Source organism: Vollenhovia emeryi, unplaced genomic scaffold (genome assembly GCF_000949405.1).
Source record: "Vollenhovia emeryi isolate VEMERY1.0 unplaced genomic scaffold, V.emery_V1.0 DF939149.1, whole genome shotgun sequence".
Lineage (NCBI taxonomy): Eukaryota > Metazoa > Arthropoda > Insecta > Hymenoptera > Formicidae > Vollenhovia > Vollenhovia emeryi.
The window spans coordinates 1,102,976-1,126,369 of record NW_011967217.1 but is presented as its reverse complement, the minus strand read 5'-3'; the positions used below and the strand labels follow the sequence as shown (position 1 = coordinate 1,126,369).

The following is a 23,394-nucleotide window of genomic DNA, read 5'->3' as shown; positions in this document are numbered from 1 at the left end:
GAGGGGATTCCCCGCACAGAGTGGGGATGCCCCGCACAAAGAGAGAGGAGATGTGCCATCCACCTACAACCGTATAAGAAGCCCGCGCTTCTACCAGGGGACCATGAGTGGCGCGCTGGTCGCGGTCTACTAACTCTTTCGCATGCTATCTTATCACGGCAGCTACGTGTCCTGACGAGGCAGCTTGGATTCCGCGAGTGGACTCGCCGCGACGGCTCACCTCCCGCCGCGTCATGCGCCCCTGGCATACGAAAGTTGAGATTAGAATGCACGTGGTCACCCTTCTGGAATCTGGCCGTTCTATAGTGACGAAGATGACGGGATGACGACCGCCGTAGACGTGCCCGCGCTCGTGCGCAAGTAGATTAATAGATTAGATCACGGCAGCCCGTGATCAGACCCTAGATTTTCTACTTACCGCTCAGCCACCGGGGCCATCAATACTCGTGTTCAGGCTCGATTTCACAATGTGACGGCGATACTCGAATCAATAAATGTAGGAAAGGAAATGCAATGTCTTATACACAAAGTATAATTTGCATACATAAAGTAAAGAAGATAAATGGCAAGTACATGATAAAAGAACATAGTAGAAAATATATAAATAAAAAAAAAGATAAAATTCACGCGTAAGATAAGACAAGATAAAGTAACGTGTGTAAGAATCAGACATACGAAAGGAATGGGAATAACTTTGTTTCGTTTTATTATTAAATACATACAGAATACCTAGATGATTTAGATAGAACGGTCAAGTCGGCCGATGATAAAATAATGAAGAAATATGTAACTACATAAAGACGACAATACGGCGAGGTAATAGAGTAAAATGGGGAAGCGAGGGAACAGAGACAGTTGAACGTCTTTATCAGCGAACAGCGGTTGACTAATTACGCATGTAAATTTGTGCGGGGCTTGGCGTCTCGTCGCGCGCGACAATACGACGCAACGTTCGCGACTAGATTCGCGGGCTAGGCGTTTTTCGCGATTCTTGGCCCGGCATGATTTCCTGATCGTATATCGGCGAGTCGCGCAATCCTTGCGGCGACATTACGCGTCGTTCCGCGCGTGGGTCCCGCCGGTCCGCGCCGCCGTCGTTAGCCGTCGAAGGTGGGCACCGGGAAAGGTGAGGGCTGGTCTTTCGTCGCGCGATTACGTCTCGATGCACACGTACGTATCGTTAACACTCGCCAAGACTCCTCACCTGCCCATCAAAAGACGTAAAGTCAGCCGCATTGACCAACCGCCGAACCGGGGAGCACGTGATCGAGGAGGTCGGTCGCGGCGACGCGGGACTGCAAGCCCGGCGCGGGCGCGGAAGTGCCCGGGCCGGCGGCCACGTGACCAAGGTCGATGACCCGCAGCCGGCGGCGTCGACGCCGGAGACACGCTCGCCAGCCGGCACCGCCGCGCTCGCATGTTCTCTTCGTCGTTACTTGGCGAAATGTGGACGCCTTTCGGGAACTGTTTTTCTTGGCACCCTGAAGCGTGCGCCAGGGTGGCCACCGCTCGTAAGGGCGTATCGCGGAGGGGAATAGCACGTGGGACCTTGACGAAGCTTACAACGCCTAGTGTGTAAGCCCCCGGTACGAGCGCTCGCGGATAAAGCCGATGCCTGCAAGGCGTCCCGTACGTGTCGCCTTCCCAACAGAAGCTAACAATGTTGAAGCGATTTTTTTTCTCAAAATTCAGCCACAGACGAATTTTCTCAAAACACGCAATTGTCACTTGTGATTCTTTTCTGTTAAAATTAAATACTTATTTCCACCTTATCACACAAATTTTATCTCGGCGAAGCAAATTTATCATAGAAGAATATTCGACAAAGGGCCCCGTTTTTCCAACGTCTTGGCAACTAATGGTTAAATTATACGTTTAATTTGAAGAAAAAAAAACGAAGACAAATGTGATTTAACTATTGATTAACTTACCAAGGAGTTGGAACAATCGGCCCACGTTTTAGTTTAATTTTCGCTTTAATTATTGTTCGAGTTAAGAGCAAACAAAAAAATATGTTTTCGAGTGTTTAAGAATATTTAAATATCTGGAATAAAAACGAACATATAAACGCACTCTCCTAATCTTCTTCGTCGCTGATTATTACGTGGGATAATGCAGACCGCTTAGACCGTACGTTGGGCAATTCTTCATCGTCGCTAATTATTACAGGAGCGCCATTTGCCTCGATGCAATCGCTTCTTAGCGATTCTCCCTCCTCGTCACTGTCGAGTAATCGACGTTTCTTACTGGACGGTTTGTCCGTATCGGATGAAGACTCAGGTCTATCTCTCTTTGTGTCGTCTGTAAAACGTATAAAAGTTTAACGCGTGATTAGCAAGCAGGATCGATCGATTCCTATTTTTTTTATCAGCATACGTTACTGACCGTTCATGTCACCGATGTCCCTCTCGATTTCCATTTCCGACTCGGAGGAGTCGTCGAGCGTCCTTACTCGATTTCTCACGTTGCCTGTACTTTCTAAAATTGCATATTAACGCGAATGCTGTTATCAGTGTCTAAAAATTTGACCCGATCAATTTCTTTGTCGGTAAACTTGCGATAAAGAAACAGTTTGCTGGCTCGAGTACCAGAGGGCGAGAAAATGTTATTTTCCGCCCCTTGTTCATTAGAATAACCGAATTAATTGACAGCGATGTACCTTTATGCGCTTTCACGGCGACTCTCGTTTCATCATTTTTTTCTATAGCCTCTGCTTCATCACTGTCCTCGTTTAATGTCAATAATGTTTTGGATCTTTGTGATAACTGAACTTTACTAGACGGTTCCGATTGCGCGGAAGTCGACGGTCCCGGGTCTAAAAGTATGTACATTTTATAGATCTTTTTACACGAGAGTGAGAAATCGTACATTTTTAAATACGCTGCATAACAAATAAATTCCAAAGGACTTTTGGATTTAGTTGGCATTCTAAGAGAGTAATTCATAAATCTTGACTTTGCTGTATCAATGCTAAATTGCTTTTCTTTCAGGCAGCTCTAAAAATATTTCGCGATGGCGCAAAATTTACGTTACTTTTCTCCGATAGAAAAAAAAATACAACTGCACTGACCTCTAGGCGTAAAGAACTTTTTAACGTTCTCGAACACATTGGTGTCGTCTTCACTGTCGTCCGCCCTTTCGTCGGTATCGGCACGATCCTCGCGCGTTTCTATAACAACACTTCCGTAAATGATCGTCACCTTACACCCGTATTTGCTCATTCACTTACCCTCGACAACGAATTCACCGGCTAGAGCGTCTTCGATGAGTTTGTAGCGCTTCTGGAGCGTGGTTGTAAGCATATTCGCCGGGATACGCCAATAAGATTCCTGGGCATCAGCCGGTGGCACAAATCCCATGGCGCGAAGGAGCTTTTGAAAACTCGGCAAATCCATCGCGGCCGACGAGCAATCTGTCAGCGGCACCAAGGGTATGCCCTCGGAGCTCTCCTCGTCACGATCGTCCAGAACGTCTTGCAGGGATTCCATGATCCATTCCAACGCCTCTCTCATGTCTGATTTAACGCGAGATTTTTATTCCCCCGGGGGATTTGCCGGATTAATTAATTTTCTCTCCGTTAACGACGCATTTTGCTATTGGGCTCAATTACGCGTTATTCGTCAGCCCTTTACTTTCATGGTAATTGAACAATACCTCGAGGGAGGACCAAGTACTCTTCCTTTGGACTTAATAAATATTGCAAATGACTATACAGCCCTGGCCAAAAGTATTCGCCACCCCCTCAATGCTTACACGGAGAGACCGATATGGTTACCACGTGTCTAATTAGGGTTGGCACAACCCCAATGAATAGTAATATTTGGGACAGCTGTATCTGTGGTTGTCATACCCACATTGGTATGATAAGTGGTGGAGACAACTATATGCGTTTTATGCGGCAAACTTGGCGAATATTGCAACGCAAAACAATGTAGATGCCCCCACTACTTATACGGCAACATTTTAATTTTAGTCATTTTTGCCTTAGCCGGTCTTTCCGTGTAGAAATGTGACTTCTTGTCGCTCCAACCACGCAAGGACAAGTCGCGAAACGTTTACAGTAAACTTGAATTTTGCTCGTAAGTATTTAGTTTACTGCGGACGCTACAAGTGCGCACGTTGCTTAATAATCTCCAACTTATAGCGGCTTACTCTGAAGAATAATATTATTTTGCTACAAAAATGCGAAAAGCGTATGAATTGGATTCAGCTAAACGTTTGAAAATACAATTACTTTTTTTGAGGAAAAAAAATAGCGAAATGTCCTCATAGTACCGTGAAATACACCACAAATCGTTGTAAAAAGGCCGTCATCGACCGGTATTGTTTATTTCACCCGAGTGTAAAAATAATTTAAAGTTACCAAGCTTTCACGTGGGTGGCAAACATTTTTCGCCGTGGCTGTATTATTTGCGTATACTTTCAGAACGGTTGGATTCGCATAAGTGGATTAGATTGATAAATTTTCCCTTAAAAACAGCTTGCTTTTTTTGTGGGATTCGCGAAACCCGCCACGTGACATACTCCAAACAGTGAGTCGAGAAGCCGTTTTTCCGACAAGTCATCTCTTTTTTTTGCCCGCATAATGGCTTCTGCAAATCATCGCCGTCCTCCCTTTTCTCCGGCAAGGAGAACATTTATCCTGCGCGAAGGGAACGAGGGATACGTTGCACGCGCCGCTCTCTCGCGACAAGTGCGCTCTCATTAATCACAAAAACGCGGATGCACGTCGGGACGGAGGAGGGAGCCGTGGGAGAGGGCAGCGATACTTACCCCTGTCGATGACGTCCTTCAAGAGACCGGATAATTGTGCATCCGTGTAAACGATCGTCGGTAGCTTCCGCCTGTTCCGTTGCTTCTTTTTCGTCGGCTCCTCGCTCCGCCGGGGCGCGCCGCCCCGCTTCGAGGATTTTCGAGTTTCTTCGCCGTCTTCGTCGTCGGTGGCTGAACTTTCGTTCCCGTCAGAATTACTGGCAGCTTGCGTTTCCCACGACGATTTACCTTTGCGCACAATGCATGGAAACGATGTGAACCTTTCTCGAGCGAGCGTTCATCAGCGTGTAAAGCGCGCCGTGCAATGTCGCGCGCGCGCGCGCGCGCGTGTGTGTGTGCGCGAGGCATTTTCACGTAACATTAAATAAATCTCGTACACACGATGCATATTAAAGGACGCATAAAACCCATAGTACTAAATTTAAGTTTTCCCTTTCTCTAACTTTCGAACGAGATAAGTCTGGAATATAATCCCGCGCGATTCACGTTTGTCTTGAATCTTCGCGTCTATCGCGTTTACAGCTTTTTTTTTGTACGGAATAATGTTTGTCAGAAATATATTTTTTCACGTTGTAATAATACATTCGCTTTACGCGGATAAGATGTCTTGCCGTTCGATTATTAGATTTGACGTGAATCCATCTGCTACGAAAAACAATCGCATTTTCTACAGGATTGGGAATGCACGGGGTACATACGCAGGTTGCATAGGGCGGAGCAATGCTCCGTTTTATGTCTATATTATAGGCGTACACCAACACTGTCCTCCGTCCTAGTTTGGTTCTATTTTGGTGGACTTTTGTGTGCCTCATGGTTGCGTGTACTTTTGACGTGTGCCTCCGATTTTGAGCGGTGCGCGCTTAAGAGGGTAATTAAAATTAGTCAAGAGAGAGATGAAAGATAAGAGGCGCGGAAAAATGAGTGTGGAGAGCGAAAGAGTGTGGTTGAGTGAAAGTTGAAGTTAATAAATTATATATATTAGATTTGACATGAGTACGTGTGTACGCTTTCCGAATAATTAATTGCGTGCACTCTATCTGCTACGGGAAAACAATCGCATTTTCTACAGGATAGTCCCATATGGGATAGCGAGATTGCATCAAAAACGCGACATTGAAGGAAAATGTTATTTCAAAGACACATAAGGTGAACCAAAACTCGCCGGCAATGCTTCATCTCGCAGCTGTATATCTATGATATGAGCTATCTCAATGCATTGAATACAAATAAGGGGCATGAGAGAGGAAAACAATATCCATGATAAATATGAAATTCCTTCCGGCACCATAATAGGAAGCTAAGGTGAGTGATATTGGCCCAAGAGCGGCGAAAGTGCGGCTGGAATTCGCAGCCGATATTAAATAACAAGATTGATATTCCGCGATGATATCGTTATAGGCATAAAATACGAGCAACCAAAATGGGAGGAGAGCGTAAGTATTGTTTCGAGTACTTGAAAAAAAATTGGATTGGCAATTGCTTGAACAATTCATCGACAACCGATCGCGTATGAAAGAAAAAGACGCCGAGATTATATTCGGCCTTTATATCTGTAACTTTTAAAATTTAACGTGTAACATATTAAATGTTTATTATAATTTATCACAACTACGTTCTATTTGTAACAGAGAAAAGATATTCACGATTATTTAGTGATTCTAACATATTGGAAATGCAAAAGTGATGTGTATTATTGTTTCACCTGCAAATAAATCTATGCGAACGTTTTGAAGATTGATTATATTATCCGTTACGTAACTGCGGAATACCGCATGGTATAAATGATTAGCAGTTCAATAAGTTTAAATCGCCAGAACAGTACTCGGTTAGCAGCGCATTCCGATTCTATAACTTCTATCGCGCAAAATGCTGTACGACCGGTTGAACAAATAGGGATTTAAATACTTCGACAATTCAATAAAAACACGCAATTACGTTTGTCACGATTTTAGAAATTGCATATCGTCTGCGCGATTGGATATCTGAATTAATAAATTAACATTCCTTGTTCATAGCCGAAGCATTTCGCGTTGAAATGAAAATTTCGGAAAACGTTGAACCTACGCGGTAACATCGGAATTGAATATCGGAACAATTCGCGTATATACAGGTAAGAATTCTCGCGGATTCACACTCGCCTCGCTCTAGCGAGAAATAAAAGAGGGAGGGGGAAAAAAAACGATCCTGCAAACATACGAGCGGACTTGTCTCCACTGGTAATATCGACGAAAGGTTTTTTTTCCCTTCCCCGGTCTGTAAGAAATCGGGATAGGAGAGCGAGAAGAATCCTGTACAAATTGATCTTTACTCCTTCTCGCTTCCTCCCACGCGCGCTCCTTCCATCTCCACGTCGTTTCGCTTTCCCCGTTGAAAGCGAGTCGCTCTATGCAGTCGCCGGCAATCGCGTTACTAGAAGACTGATCGAATGGGAATAGTCGCGGAATCGGAGGATAGTAAGAAAGACAGATGCGAATGGAATGGGATGGGATTGGCCGGAACAAGGGATGCTCCAGACCGGATCGTGATGAGGGAGGAAGAACGAATAGGTATACTCACCCTGGTTGCTTTTTCTGGACCGCTTTTTGCGCAGCTCCCTGCGATCCTGCGCCAGCCCTAATTCCAGAAGCTTCTCCTTGATCTTCGGCTTCGGCCGCTTTATTCTAAGTCCGGTGAAAATCAAATCCACGGGATCTGTCGGGGACATAGCGTAGTTTCGATTTTTATAGCGTCGTCAGGAAGCTGCGCGACGCGAACGATAGGGAGGCTTCGTGGGAGAATCGCGAGGGAAGGTCGAGACGACTGTCGGAGATTTTGAAGGGATTTAAAGTTAAATCAATTAGAGATTACGAAGGGACACGGGCGGACTTTATCTGCAGGGACGGACTTTATTTCACGTCGACGAAATGTATTTATAAGTCAATTGGACGTCGCTCTTTACGGACTTGTAATTTAACTTCCCGGAACATTATAAGGTACTTTACGTATAAACGCGATTCCGATATTAAGCGTAAACTCGTGTTCGAGAGATTTGTTATGGGGCAAATTAAATTTAGAAAGAGAATTATCTCTCTCGCGACGTGACATTTTTGCGGATACTTTTGTCCGCCCGCTGGGAGTTCTAAGGTTAACAACCGCGAAGTAAGAACACGGCGGAATAAAACACTTTGCGGAAATTTTTGAAGGGGAGGCAAAGAAAAATGCCCTTGACATTTCGTGGACATCTGAGAATTACGCTTGGCGTGGAAGCGACTTCGGAGATTAAAAGTTATGGAGAGCGGTGGATTCGTATGAAAATGAAACAAGTTTTACAAGACTTTTCTGAAAATGTCTCTGTCAGGAAGGATATTATTCTTCGTTCGTCCCAGCGGATTCGAAATTATTACTACAAGCAGCCAAGCGTGTCCGATGTTCGGAGCTTAATTAAATCCTAGGAATCGTTCCGGTGTTAACGAATTCTCGCACGAATTTCGCATTCGCGAAATATTTCAACAGTTTCGGAACGCGAATAACCGGCTAGAATTAACGCTGAAATTTATGGCGAATTTCTATCGCGAAAATTTATATCGGGAATTGGGTTAAGGCCATTTTTGGCGCGTATAATTCGCGGATAAATTACAAATTACGATAAATGGCAATTACTACAATATGCTGCCAGATTTTCGAGAAATTCATATCACTGCGCCATCGAGTTGTAAACTTCATTTCTTTGTTCCATTTATCCGTGATTAATAATTGCAATTAATTTTAATAATCATTTAATGGCATTCAAAACAAACGGACAGAAACGCGAGGGGATGAATAGATCGATCGTCCGAATAAATTTATACTCTCCGAAGGTAGAGAGGAAATTAGGAAATATCATAATCAGAAATTAGCCGGGGGATAAATTAAAAAAATTACCGTCATCGTCCTTGAACTGAGTCCAAAGTTCTGTGAGCTGGGCGATTTCTTCCTCAGACCACTCCTTGGGTAATCTCTTTTGTACCTCGGCTCGCACGCCCTAATTAATTATGAGATTTAAGAAAATGGGTCAGACCACGTACATCGCTCGCGATGGAACAAGATTAAGATATTTTAAATCCACTTTTAAATTGCCGTTAGATACCACCGTTCAACTTTTCCAAGATAATCAGTCACGTGAGCAAATAGCCTCATTAGCTCCAAGTCACTACACGAAATACAGTAAACTTATATTTTGCATTTTACATTGATTCGGCGATAATCAGGTGCTTGAATAACCAATGAATATCGATGTCTTTATAAATATATATGTGTGCATATAAATTAGCGTCCAGCTATTCAACCCTTATAATCTTCTCTCGGAGAGCACTTTGCGTGCGCATAATCTCCAGGCTTGATGAGACAAAGCGTCCCGCGTATAATCTCTGGAGAAGCTTCTAAGTCAGTAGGCGTATTTAAAAAGAAGAAGCTGGGTCGCTCGTTTTCCAGCGATTACGCTCCACCCTCGGCGAAACGAGGCCCCTAAATGGCCGTCAGAGCAATATCGCGCGACTTCCACGGACTAAATGAATGTCAAATGAATACTCGGCCGTAGTCTCCGCCTCGACCGTGCTCTCTCTTCGTTCAAAGAGACGGAACGTACTCACGCATGAAATTATTTAAATGAAACGCTTCCGCGGCTAAGCCTTTCCACCGGAAGACCTCGCGAAGGAATCGATAGCGCGGAGAAAGCGTTTCCGCGGACGTAGCCACCCTCTTTTCGCCGATGACTGCACGCCCGTGATTAATAGCGAATTAAGAGATCGGAGGGGGAACAAATATTTTTTTCTCTCTCCCCGGCTGGTTAATGTGAAACATTATCGAAAAATTAATCATACTTCATACTCGACTTTTTCCTCGGCGAAACAATTACCCACGTCGGATATTCGTTTCCCTTAAATAAATAAGACTTCGGTAAAGAAACGGTTGGGTAAAAATTGCAAACGGTCGCGAGCAGCCTTTTGTTTTAAAATAATTATTGCCGACCGCTGGCGTTGAAAAACGCTGACGTCTTTCGAACAAAAATTTTTTGCTGATTCCCTTATGTCGCGTTTCGTCTGCAAAACGCGCGGCCGATCGCGCACGGTCGACCAGCGCTGTGTTTTAAGATAATTATTGTCAACTGCTGGCGCCCAGAAACGCTGACGTCTTTCGAGGGAAGAAAAATTTCTTGCCAAATCCCTTATGTCGCGTTCCGCAAAAAGCGCGGTGGAATAAGATCCGGTATATTGTGTATTGCATCGCTTATCCCCCGCCACGCTTTTTTCCCTTGTTAGGAGCTTCCCTACAAACTCAATTAATTTCAAGTTTTAAATAAGCCGGTAACTAGTTAGTAACTCCTCTGCCGCAATAAGAAGCTTGATTAACGCATTCCCATGCTTTATCACCGTATTGCACTGCGCATTTTCACAAGAAAAGAGTTATAACGAAGGGAAAAAGGAACGCTTCCAAAACATAGCAAGATTAATATACTTCGCTGTAGCGTTTCTCCGCGAAATGTTAATGATTCAAGAGGGGAGGGGAGGAAAAAGTAATGTAGCGTTAATTCTAATAAGGTTAATTAACATGAAATACTCCTGAGATTGTATTAATCTATTGTAGGGAGTTTGTGCGCCCAACTATTTTACGAAGTAAATGAAGTATTTCAATTCGCTCTCGCTGTCGAAACGAAAGTTGTAGAACACCCCGCCCATAACACGCGCATTTACAGTTCAACAAACACAATAAAGCGCCCGGGTCACGTTCCCTTCGCGTTTTCGTAGCCCGAAGGGTGATGCAAATGTTTATACGTATGTCGTAAGGCAGAAGGCAAACAAAACGATAGCTTTTCTCAAGGAACCGCCGGTTTTAGGGCCGCCGGAGTTGACGAGGGGGTCGCGCGCACAGATATTTTCCACGCCCCGGGAAAGAGACTACCAGCTGGCGGAAGGAACGCACAGCTCGCGGGTCGGAAACCTCACGCAACGGCAGGAGGAAGAGAAACGAAGAAATGAGGGTGGAAAGCCTCACGCCGTAGAGAGGTATTGTCTCCGGAGAATTTACAGTTCCTGCAGCAATTCCCGGCTCCATTTTTTTGCATATGTTCACCCCGTCAGCAGAGGTAGTCTAGAGAAACTTATTTTCGAGGCCGGGAGAGAATGGTCCCCCCCCCCTCCCCGCCGTTCCAAGATTCTCGTAAATCATTGATCCTGTCAGGCGGAGCACAACGGGGATTGCCGCGAGGCACATGGATGGACCGTTACTTTTTTAGCAGAGAGGCACAGAAATTTGTTTGCTAAATCTTTTAAGGCTGTTCCGCCGCGAGAGAGAGAAATATTATCCTTGAAATAAATAAATTACTATCGAAAAAGACTCGAGACCGTTTGTTCCCTTTAGCGCCCGAGGGACGTTGTAATTGATAAAAGTGAAACTGACCTTAGAATTGACAATCAAACACATCTCCTTGAGTTTCTTGATGATGGTACGCCGCGTTCTATTTTCATTGATGACGTGCTCCAACAGCCAATCAATTAAATCTAGAAATTTACAACATCACAATCGTTGCAGATCTGTATTGTACGATCCAGCCCGTGTATTTTCCTTGTCTCTGAATATTTGAGAGTAAACGGAAATACTCTTTTATCCGATTCAGATAATGATTAAATCTTAAAAAAAAAATTATAGATCAAATATCGCACTGAATCACTCGTATTCCTTTGTCTGCTTAGTAATAAAAAGCTCTATATTTGAACACGTTTTCGTAAAAGGCCCTAATTTATCGAGTTCAACGATGTGTACACGAGACTCCTCCGTGAGAAATGGACGATATAAAGAGTTTACCTTGAGGATATTTGTTAGTCTGATGCTCCATGAAGAGGGTACGCAGCTCATCCTCTTCCGCCTCCGTCCAGGTTGCTCGTGAAACTTTCTTGTTAGTCGTTTCCGCGCTGTAGCCATCCACGATTTCTGTCGCGTCGCGGGTAGTCTTCCAGCAGAACAGCTCCATGTACGACTTCCGGTTCTTCTTCGCGACTTCGATGAAACGGCGGATTATGAAGACCGCGAACCTCTGGAGCTCCTAAAGCAGGAATCGATTTTTCTGGTGCTCGACGAGTCCACTTTTGTGGGCCATTAAGCTCGATACAAAGATGCAATAGAAGCACGGTGGGGAAATTTATCGCGCGATACAAGAAAGGAAAAGAAGTTTTATCGCTGGCTAAAAAAACAGCAGAGCGATCAAATGTAACATCGCGACGGAAAGAAAATCCGTCGAGGAAGATTATTGCACTGGACAATATCAAAAGTGTAACGTTAACGACTTTGCAAACGTATAAAGCTTATAAACCATACAAGGTGTACTTATCGCGGTTAGTTAGGCGCACTGTGTAATTTGTTCCGTGCGCCCGATTACCTTATGTGCAGGGTCCCTTGATTGCAGGATTCTTTGAAAAGTCCGAAATATGGACGCTTGAAATATCATAGCCGGCATTTTACAATCCCAAGCAATCCGATGTAACATTTTTGTTACATAGTGATTTACCTCGACTGGGTTGTTTTCGAATTGTTGCATTAGTAGTGCTAAAGCCTTGACGATCTTCACGTTGGCGAACCTTCAAAACCAACGTTACTTTCTAAAAAGCTACTATGTTCTGTCGCATACAGAATATCTTGAGTCACCGAATCAGAATTTCTTTTTAACGGATCATGATAGAAGCGCTTCAAAAGAGCAAACAGATGATAAAACTTTGCTTTTGTCGAATTTTAAATCGGGGACAAAACTCTAAGAACTAAGTTTCAACTAAATTTTTCCGTGAAACTCATCGAACCAAAATAATTAATGTTCAAGAACAAAAACGATCGAAAATTAAAAAAATTGATTAAACAATTTATAGGTAAAAAAGTCGACATATCAAGGACACTCCGCTGTTACGCACCTCTGAAGAAATTCGTCCATTTTAAAGTCAGTTTCTTGGTAAATAGTTTCTCCCTCTTCTTCATCTTCTTCGTCATCTTCTTCTTCATCTGTATTGAAAAGATTATTTATTCGCACTATATGCGTGTGAGTGAGTGAGTGTGTAAGCCAAGTGTTAATATTTTATTTATTTACTTTCTTCGCGGTTTCCAGGGTTTTCAGTGTCTCGATCCTCATTCATCGTTTCCTGAGTAGCGATCTGATTTTCGACCACTAAAAATAAAATGTGCAATACTTTTATTAGAAAAAATATTAAACTCCTTTATTAACTATAGTTATGAATGATCTATTACTTCTTTCGGTAGATAGACGTTTTATCGTATTACTGAAATTTTGAAGATAATAGTTTCGATGTAGATCGGAATATATAAGTATCCTTTAAAAATACATCGGTGAAACATTTGAAGTCATCGCGAAAAGTTTCCCCCGAGCGAGTTGTTGCCCTAAAGAAAGCTTTCCACCGTCTGAAGAATTCAGTTTGTCCAAGTGACGGTGACGGTGGTGCTATTTCAGCTTAAAGTTTTAATTGTCTCTTCTCCGCGGTCTGCTCAACTCGAAACAGTAATTCGAGATAAAATAAAGCGCTCGTCCGACCTGCCGTGTTTTTATCTCGGATTTTTAAATGTTTCATCCCCGTTGATGTATTAAAAGTGTTAAAGGAAACTTTTGCTCTCCCGGCGTAGTATCTAGTACGATCTCAGTTCTTTGATAGATTCCTTAAGGAACTTTTCCTTCACTCTTAGAAAAAAATTTTGCGTTCCCGAACACCTACACGGAACGTCTCAAGATTCTCGCAGCTAAATGTTAAGAGAGACTTGTATATCCTATTTTCACGTTTATTCTTATAAAAACTCTTTTTTTTCCCCTTTGGCGGATCTCAAAAATTTTATACACCCGAGATAAAGTAATAATATGATTCGAAACTAGTTTTAAAATATGCACCGCTAACTCTGAGTATCGCTTCACAAGAGGAAGAAGGCAATCTCCACGTTTATGCATCTTAAATGTAATCTGGCAAGATTGCAGGGAGAGATAACTTCTTCCATGATTGTATTAGATCGGCAGAATCACCAAATATACCCAAAGGATTGTACGTTGAACGCGAGAGTTACCGATTCAAGCGCGACGAAACGGGGGAGAAGAGCTTGCAGCATCCCGTTGCGTTCAACTATCGATCGCCCTCCGCAATTTCTCCGCGATACATTTCCACGCACGATGTATACGGGAGTGCACGTGTATGCGCGCGTGTGTATGCGTGCGTGTACGTGCGCGCCCACACACGCGCGTACACAAAGAAGATCGGCAACACGTGGTACGGTCGCACGAGCTCGTTAAGCGGCTAATACTCACGTTTCAACACTCTTCAAGCGTGCAACTTGCATATTTCGTGAATAATAATTAGCCACTTATCATTCGCGATCACGCGGAAGGAAAAATATCGCGCTCGCGGTTTTGTTTTCAGGCGCAGAACGATTCTACAACGTCGTTAAATTCTGCGGCAGTGCCCTCCGACCAATTTGAAGTCGATTTTTTTCACGCTCTAAATCCGGTTTTTTTTCTCATCCGCAGCGAAACATAGTTGCACGGCAGTGTCGAACTATTCTACATTTGTGCGCGGTTCTCTTATTTTCGAATTTGCAGGTTGCCGAACTTTCCTCGTTAGTCACTCTGTCATCAGCTTTTTACGTCGAGCATTTTCATCATGCTAAGGTAAATAAGTCCCATACACCGCGGGGGGCCGATATTGAAATAACAAGCGCGATAAAACGCGCGGACGGAAACTTCAATTTGAACAGAATTTCGGAAAAATACCTTAGCCGAGTCGAGTTCTCACGAATACACGTAACTCGAATATATGTAACGAATACACGCAGCTCGAAATGCAGCGCGTTATATTTCCCATTTTAACTTGACGAAAGTTTAAAGTAGGTGTTGTAGGAAGTGCGAAGTGTAAGTTGTCTAACTCGAATTTCAGCGCGAGAGCTTGGGCGGATTTTTTTAAGTGCGCGCAGTTCGACTCGCGGCTCGGAGGTAAAGATACGGTCGGACAAGCGATATCGCTACGATCATAGCTGTAAATTAATTTGATCGACGGCGCGTAACATCCGGACAGTAATCCCTCGTTAGACTCGAGATTGCGACGCTCCTCCTTGCCATTAAATTAGGCATTATCGTGGGGGCGAAGACGAGGGGCGCATTATGCGATTGTATTACCTGGGTAATAAGTGTTGTCTAACGTACATAGAGTAGCTAGGTAAATGAGGTTGCAGGTGGTATATCAGAAGTTGGGCGGTTGAAAATAATAGAGACCGGGGTGGCAGGACGGGGGGGGAAGAGAAGGATGGCGGAGGATAGGAGTGGATGGGTTTATCACGGTTGAGACCAAAAGCCCTGGTACGCTACCTCGATGTAATTTGTGAAGAGATAATAACCGTCGTCCACGGGAGTACCCCGTCGCGGTGTTGAACAATTTTTTTTTATTTGTATTACGTATTGCATTTAAAAAAGGCAGTCTCCGATGGAATTAAGGTCTCTCCTCGGCGATTTTCGCCGAGCCCGCGCATTCGATACCTACGGGCGCAAAACGGCCGAAAATTGAATACTAGAGAGAGAGAGAGAGAGAAAAGGTTCTCAATTTGATAATATTATCGCGTACGCATTTTTAATGAAACCAGTTTTCGATGATATGGAAATCTGTACTTATATATACAGGGTGAGTCTTTCCATATCCGACAAAATTTTTGAGAAGGTAGAACGGATCGAGATGAATGGAAAAGTCCTGTATCATTTTGCAATTTTCGTAATAGTTAACGAGTAATTAATTATTAAAAATCGTTGTCTTAGGCCGGCCTACCGCCCAATTCGAGCGCGTAGCGAAATGTGCGCATAGCAATATCAATCACCGGGCGGTCACATCTTGCCACGCGCTCGAATTGGGCGGTAGGCCGACCTAAGACAACGATTTTTAATAATTAATTACTCGTTAACTATTACGAAAATTGCAAAATGGTACAGGACTTTTTCGTTCATCTCGATCCGTTCTACCTTCTCAAAAATTTTGTCGGATATGGAAAGACTCACCCTGTATATGAGCGATTTTTACCGAGCTCACAGACTGCGTCTGTACTTCAGCAATCGTCTTAAACGATGAAAAATCGAATCAAGGAGGAGAAAAAAATCTTGTCCATTTTATTATGTTCCATATTACAATAATAATTCTCTTCTGTAATCTTCATAGTATCGCGCTTCCGCATAACATTCAGCCGGAGTGACATTTTACTCACGAATATTCACATGTACGGCCGAAATGTAAAATTTTCTTTTTCATGAAGAATGAAAAGTTAACAGTGGACTAGAAAATGGAAAATTAAAAGATAAAGTTTCCAACGATGAGCGTATAAACCGACTTTCTCGGTAGCAGGAAGTTTCAAATTTAAAAGGAGCGCAAAGCAGTCTCGTAAACCACTGCTTACTTGCAGTTTGATAAGACTCGTAACCCACTGGATGAATTAACCACGGAGGAGTAACTTCTCCTCAAAATCGAAGAAGCGCTATTCCGATGTTTTACTACGTTCACAACGAATTCATTATTGCGAGGAGATTTCACGTCCCTGGGATTTACGACGCTGTGAAAATTGCGGAAATTGTAACCTTGATAACCTGCGTCTCGTTTCTCCGTCGCACGGAAATCCACTGATATTTTTGAAACGAGGAAACGTCCACGGACGACGTTCATCTTTCTGTAATTTCGAGGGAAGAAAAAAGAAAAGATGCTGACATTTCCTCCGTCTTATCCTGCATTGCGTTTCCCTGTTTCCTCCTCACTTTGCTTAGATCGATGAAGAGGAACAAATTCAAGGCGATGGCTGGAAAAAGAGCTTGTGGCGGAAAAAACTCATATTTTGAGAGAAGAAATGCATTTGGAGTTGCACATTATTAATACTTCATTTAATAAACATAAACGAAATGGTAATTTCTTCGTCTAATATTCTGTAAGATAAAAACTTCCGTCGCGGCTCTCTTAAAATACAATTTTTGCATACACGCTCTTTTGCAACAACCAAAGGCATCGCGAATGGAATATTTTATTGAAGGATAGAATTCATTATCGATAAACCTTGATTAAGTTAGTTAAATAGAAAATTGCAACCATTATGCGGTACGATTCTTCAAATAAAATATCGTTTCTCGCCAACGAAATCCAGTTGCGATTCAAGAGAGATCTATCTAGTAGTTTTTATACGAATCGGGGTCACCTGCGATGTACATTTCGAAAGTTATTTCTCTATACGTGCCGGACAGGGAAAAAACTAACAATTGAAGAGGGCGATGACCGGTCAAAGGGGGGGAAAAACCGGCTTTATGTCCAATGACCGCATACGAGATAGTAGCAAGGAGTCAGCGGGGTCGATCGAGGTGTTTATAGCGGTTTGACGCTGTAGACCTAAACTAAGGCCGCAACCTGCGCCGACCCGGCGACCCTCCCGAATTCGTCCCTTCTTTAAGCAATCTGCTCGCAGCTCGTAGAGCGCCCGGTCGAAATTTCGGTATTCAACGACCGTCACAGTCCGGCGCTACTATTAGGCCGGTAACTACTTATTCAAACCGGATCGCTCGAAACGCCCACCTTTCTCCGCCGGTTGTTGTTAACGCGATCACGTCCTCCCCGGCGAAGTCCCTTGCCTCAATCTCCTCGCCGCTACCCATTCTGACCTAGCCTTTTTCCGTAACGATGCAGCTCGGATCTCTTCCTCTCTTCCGTGCCTTTCGCCCTTTTCCTTTCTTCCGCTCTCGCTCCGCATCTCCTGCTGCCCCGTCCGCTGACGTTGTTTAGATGCAGTTTTATTGTGCCCCTAGGGTTCGTTGCCGCACTCCCGGAAGCGGCATGACGTACGCCGAGCAATTCCTGGACCGGAGGAATAGCGAACGAGATCGCAAATATACAAGCTTTGGACGACGTATCTCTGCCGCATTTCGAGAGACTCATTCGTCTCGTAACGAGAAGCAGGAGAGGGGAAAAGGAAAGAGGGGGAAACGTGGCTGACAGCCTGCTGATTTCATAACCCGTAACTGTCGACGTCTCATCCTTCATTATAACGCAATGGCGTGCTGCACATTGACGTTGATTTCGATCATCACTAATTAATTACCGGTAACATAATTGGTAATAAAGAGCTTAAGGGGATCCTAAAGCCGCTGGCGAACTCGATCAGTGTCGATAAGATAGGAGACGGAATTAAAAGCGTCAATTATCGACATTTTTAATTCCACGTTCTACTAGGTCCGAGATATTTATTGCCAATCAATTTGCAACTTTTACGAGAAAGCAGCCATTTTATTAGCCACACATTGCTCAGACCGAGATTTTGGATCGAATTCTAGCATCGTCAACACTATAGCTTTACTGACAATCTGACAGACGTTTGGCAGCGACCTCTCTCGAAAAAGCCTGCTGCTCTTTTTGTCTTCTTCTAGACTTGGATTTCTGGACTTGCGTTTATTAGAAGTAATCTTTTTTTTCTAGGCTATTAATCTTAGTTTCTAATTGCACGATATCGTTCTTATGTGTTGTCCCTAGAGTATACTGGTCCCATTTTGTATTGTATTTATTGTAGAATTCTCGTATCAAGCAAACATTATCGTCAAGTGTACCAAACATTTGTATAATTTTTAATTCTTTTTCTTTTTTTTATATAAAGTCGACCAGCATGGTCTAGATTTTGCTGCGTACTTTAATCCCGTAAAAGAGTTTTGCATCTCTATAAAGCTAATTAAAAGATTACTTCTAACAAAGAACGTCGATAAAACAGACGGCTTTAGGGTCCCCTTAAGAAATCATAGCTCTTTGAATCTACGTAATTTCAGATGCAATGTAAGCACATTTGTAATATCTTCCATACGTGTAATACTGAATTGAAGTAAAAATATTTTGCCAAGAAAACGCGCGCGTTACAAGCAAGCGAGAAGCTTACTCACGCATTACGGTACACGTGCATGAATATTGTAAAGTGAAAAAAAAGTGGTGGGCTTCGTACGGGGATAAAATTGTCCGTGTAAAACATTAAATTACGCTGACTCGGTTAAGCTTTTATTCTATCGTAAACTCGGCAGAAAATTGGGATAGCCAAGAGGCACGCGGCACGCATAGGAACACGGGCCGTCTATTAATTATTTATAGTAATGTGATATTGATCCGTCTGGCTACCTTCCACCGGATTGACCGCTGCTAAAGCCTCCATATGTACTATTCCAGCATCTCCGAAACGTATATACGCCGGTAATATTAGTACTTTGGCGGTGCGTACGGTTATCCATTATTAATTCGACTTAACTGTTTGGGTAAACACCCAGTTTATCGATCATTTAGCATAACGGTCTCAAAACCCAGGGCAATATGCAGGTGCTAACGACATGAATTTTACAAAACTTAGCACACACACACACGTAATACGCGGTATACGTGAAATGCGGTTTCTCAGGGATATGTTTTTATTCGCAACTAATTATAATCGCGATCATTAAAAATTCACAAAATCGCGAATCTATTTTCAAGCGCAAGTAGAAACTTTAAATCGGTTTTCAAGTATTAATATTCCCCGCGGAATATTTACCTGAGTAAGCCTTAGTTGATAATAAAGTTTCTACGCTTTGAAGTTGCAAGTTGATGCTATCTGTAATCTGGCTGTTCCATTTTCGTTTTTCGTTAGCACTGAATACGTTCATTACGTTAGGTAAATGGGATTCGAGCACGAGTAGCTATGCGGACGGTAATTCTAAAATAGATCGCTGAACTTCTGCAGTTCTGTATTCTTTGATCAATCTGGCGTCGATTTTTCCCACACAGCGTTTACCCCGCATTTCGAATCGTGACTTTCATTTCTGTTGTTTCAGGTGCGTTTTATCGCCAAATGTTTTTACATGAAAAGCGTTAGTAAGAGCAGCCGGGATTACGGCAAGTGATTTTAACGAGGACGTTTCTGCTACTATACATAGCCGCTAAGTAATCACGCGCCGCTGCGAAGCCCCCTTTCGCTTTTATCTCAAATTAAAACTTCGCTTCAGACGACACGCCAAACTGATACGTCAATGTTGTCGCTCGCTCTATATTTTCTCTACGTTCAAGTCACATCTTTTTCTCCCCCCGTTTTTTAAGCCTAACGCAGCATCACGGTTTTTATAAATTTTGCAAATTTGTCAAACATTTTTCTTCCTTCGAACTGACACATATTAAAGCGCAGTGCGCAGAGTTTCTTCTTCTCCAATACACTCCCACACTAAAGACTACATGTTACTAGTACTATTGTTTCTATTTTATTATATAAATGTACGACAATCAGCACAGTGCTACAAATTGTGGCCTTTAAAGTCATTGCAGAAGAATTAGGGCCACAGTTGGAATACCGACAAAAATCTTTTATAGCTGGAGTCTTTTACAGGACAAATGGGATTCCGCTGTGGGACTCTCCGAAAGAGCAGAGGGAGAATTTCCTCATTTGTTTTTAAACGAAATTATTTTCGATTCGGAATTCCGAACCATCAATTCTTCTCTCGTAATTGATTATATTTGATTGTTCTACGTATATAAAAATATCAAGGTAAAACCATCGAAAAAGGGATATAAAGGTATTTTGGACATTTAATCCCGATACAATCTCTAAAATAATATATAAAAATATTGTAAAATATTTACTTTCCGATCATCTTACCTTTATATGTATATAGAACTGTTTTATAATACGTTTCAAAAACTTGATATCTATTTTTTTTCAATATACAGATCTATTTAAATTACAACATCTGTTGACAAAATCCGCGAGGTGCTTGAAATAATTTGAGAAGATTTTTGACATAAAAATTTGGAAAGTTCCCATCTGTATCTTCTCCTCCATATGTCTACGTCTACGTCCGTATCTGCATTCGCACAAAGTTAAAAATAGTAGCCTCTCTTTCCTAAATCCCAAGTGACAAGTCAAAAGTTAACAGAGTTTAAAGAGATTACGCGCGTTTTACTATTTTCTACGTACAGAACGTCAAAATTAGAATGACCCATATTACGACACGTATTCACAATTTGCACGACAATTTTCAGCTATTAATTGAGATAGTTAAGCGACCTGACGCAGACGTGAACTAAACTAAACGGAAAATACGCTCGCGAGAGAGAAGTACTCGGGGAAATACTCGATGGCGAGTAGTGCCGCACCTCGCATCTCTATAATGACCCTGGCGTGTCGTGCCGTTCGCCGTAGGAATTTCCTGAAAGCCTCTTTACGACTTTCGGTGTGTTTATTGCTATATTAACAGCGGTTTGCGGTCGTTGCGCAACAGCGGATTAACTTTTCGTAATACGTCATTTTTCTCTATTAAGGAGAGATTCACGAGAGTCCTTTACGCGCCGTCAATGAAGTGCTTGTATACGTATATACGTGTACACTTGTCCGTTCATATTACATCGCATTACAAGCACACTTCGCGATAACGTCGTGTATATTGCATTCCTTGCTTCAGAAATGACGCGAGTAAAGAAACCGAGATTGCGCACGTTATTTATTCGGTTAGTTGCGAAACTTGACATATATTTTGTCCGCGAAAGCGACGCGAACGGGATGCACGATCGTCCTTAAATATTTGCTTTCGCGAAATTCCACATTTTTCGACTTGTTTGTCGCTGTTGCTCGTCGATTGGTAGTAATTAATCCAACGCATTGTTTCGAATACGGCGCTTCGGAAAATATGGCAAAAATTCCGCATGAAAAAATATAACTTATTCCTGTGTCAATTCGAGAATATTTCTTTCATGGCCTATTACGAGTTGAAAAACACAGTGAGATCGCTAATGAAACGTGCAATTTCGCGTTAATTAAAAACTTGGTGGAAGTCCGAATATCTGCGCTGTATTGTCAGGAATGGCAAAAAAAACGCGTTATTCTCTTGTTGCGAAAACGTCGACGGTTATTTAATTCTTCTTTTATGCTTCTCATCTCTCATATATTCAACAAAATCATTACACAGCAACAATACCTCCCGGTCTTTTGGGCGTTTACGGCACACGTTATTGCGCACGTTAGAGAGAAAACATTTCTCTTTAACATGTGGCAAGCGACTGACGTACAACAATTAAGAATACGGCACAAAAAAAAGTTGCAAAAGATCTCGCGTGTGTTACGTAAAAGCGTTGCCGCCCAACTTCTTGCAGCATATGCATTTCTATCGCGAGCAAGAAACGGATATGCAAAGTCTGTGATAAATCGATATCGAGTTCGGCGCATTCGCTCGCACACGAGGGGGAAAAGAATGGAAGTAAGAATTGATTACCCTTTCGCGACGGCATTTCATGTTGACGGAGGTAATTTCGTTGGGCGACACTCGTCCCCAGCTAGTTTTGGAATCGATCCAGAGAACGGGGGTCCGATAATATCATTTTAGTAACATGAAATAGCCACCCATTATGGCGAGCACGCGGAAATGAACTTCCAGGCCAAATCCAAGTGCTATAATAAAGAGCGGGGTTGCTTGGCAAAGGCATATTTTTTCGCGCCCGCGGATCGTCGTATCTCTAAAGTTAAACGTTAAATCATCACGAATTCAGTCCACCGTACGATCCTTTCTTTTTTTAACGTAAAAGTCAAATCATCGCAACCTTTACACGCCCTAATTTCGGCTTTTTTTTTAAACAAGAGATTGAAATAGAATTTTTATATCCGTTAAACGTGACACGCTATTATTTTAGAACGCAACAATTTCACATATAATCGTCCTCCAATATATCTTCTTTAATTTTTCCCCGATTTAACGGCAGCAGGAGCGACGGGATAAAACAGTACTCCAGCTGGCCGACTAAGGGCAGGAGGAGCAATTTTCTTCCGCAGACCACTGGAACGTAGAATGAGCAAGTAGTTGCCGCGTAACCTCGATCACTTCGAGAGACTATCGAGTTACGGCGGCGTTCCTCGTGTCCGGCATAATCCCCGCCAAATCCTGATACTGTATGCCGAACGTAAAAGGGGTCTCTGCGGTGTCGCGGTTCCGGGGTACCGGCAAGGGGTGAAATTGACCGGCGTCGTTGCCACTTGAGGACCGTCCAGCAATTACGAACCATCCCTACGGCCCATTGCTATTGCTGGCTGTAGGTTGGCGTCGCTGGTTGGTTGCCCGGTTGTCTGTTCATGGATATACATACCTCAGCATTGTTCCCGCAGTGCCACCCTCTCGGCTCGATGCTCACTCTCTCCGTCTTCCTCCCTCTACTCTCGCTCTGACCTCCCCCTCTCTCTCTCTCTCTCTCTCTCTCTTGCTCGCTCGCTATCCCGACGTGTCCTACGTTCAACGTTCTAAATCACGGCTATCTCTTGGCTTAACTAACAATGCGCTCAGCGACACCGCGCTCCTGCTCGTTCGTCTGCTTATTATCTTCGGACCTGCTTTATCTGCGCCCGCATAAATGGAAAATTTTCATTGCGCTGCGCGCGAATCCCCCACCCCACCAGATTTGTTAGCCAGAATGCCAGAATGCCGGCGCGGACGGCTATCCGGCAACGCGGTCGCGTCGTCACCAAAAATTGCGTGCTTTTATCGTTTCAACTATTTCACGAGGCGACGCGAGGAGCGATTCAATCTACAAATTGCCTCGCTTTAGATAATATATACAAAGGATCCGAGGGAGGGGTTTG

At 43.2% G+C, this 23,394-nt stretch overlaps 1 protein-coding gene across 3 annotated transcripts in view; it reads right to left on the bottom strand.

Moving 5' to 3' along the window:
• Window positions 1-239: 239 nt before the first annotated feature.
• LOC105565759 (protein timeless homolog) overlaps window positions 240-23,394 on the bottom strand; it is a 110,008-nt gene continuing 86,853 nt past the window's right edge. For 2 of the 3 annotated variants that reach the window (XM_012019207.1, XM_012019208.1), the window contains 13 exons: window positions 12,860-12,937; window positions 12,687-12,774; window positions 12,164-12,362; window positions 11,593-11,830; window positions 11,188-11,288; window positions 8,674-8,773; window positions 7,330-7,464; window positions 4,774-5,001; window positions 3,230-3,514; window positions 3,071-3,169; window positions 2,660-2,815; window positions 2,386-2,478; window positions 244-2,301 (listed from right to left, as the gene is read on the bottom strand). In XM_012019207.1, the coding sequence (XP_011874597.1) occupies window positions 2,078-2,301; window positions 2,386-2,478; window positions 2,660-2,815; window positions 3,071-3,169; window positions 3,230-3,514; window positions 4,774-5,001; window positions 7,330-7,464; window positions 8,674-8,773; window positions 11,188-11,288; window positions 11,593-11,830; window positions 12,164-12,362; window positions 12,687-12,774; window positions 12,860-12,937 (2,024 nt within the window). In that variant the 3' untranslated portion in view covers window positions 244-2,077. Of the gene's footprint in view, window positions 2,302-2,385; window positions 2,479-2,659; window positions 2,816-3,070; window positions 3,170-3,229; window positions 3,515-4,773; window positions 5,002-7,329; window positions 7,465-8,673; window positions 8,774-11,187; window positions 11,289-11,592; window positions 11,831-12,163; window positions 12,363-12,686; window positions 12,775-12,859; window positions 12,938-23,394 lie in introns of all 3 variants that reach the window. The other variant, XM_012019209.1, reaches the window with a different exon arrangement.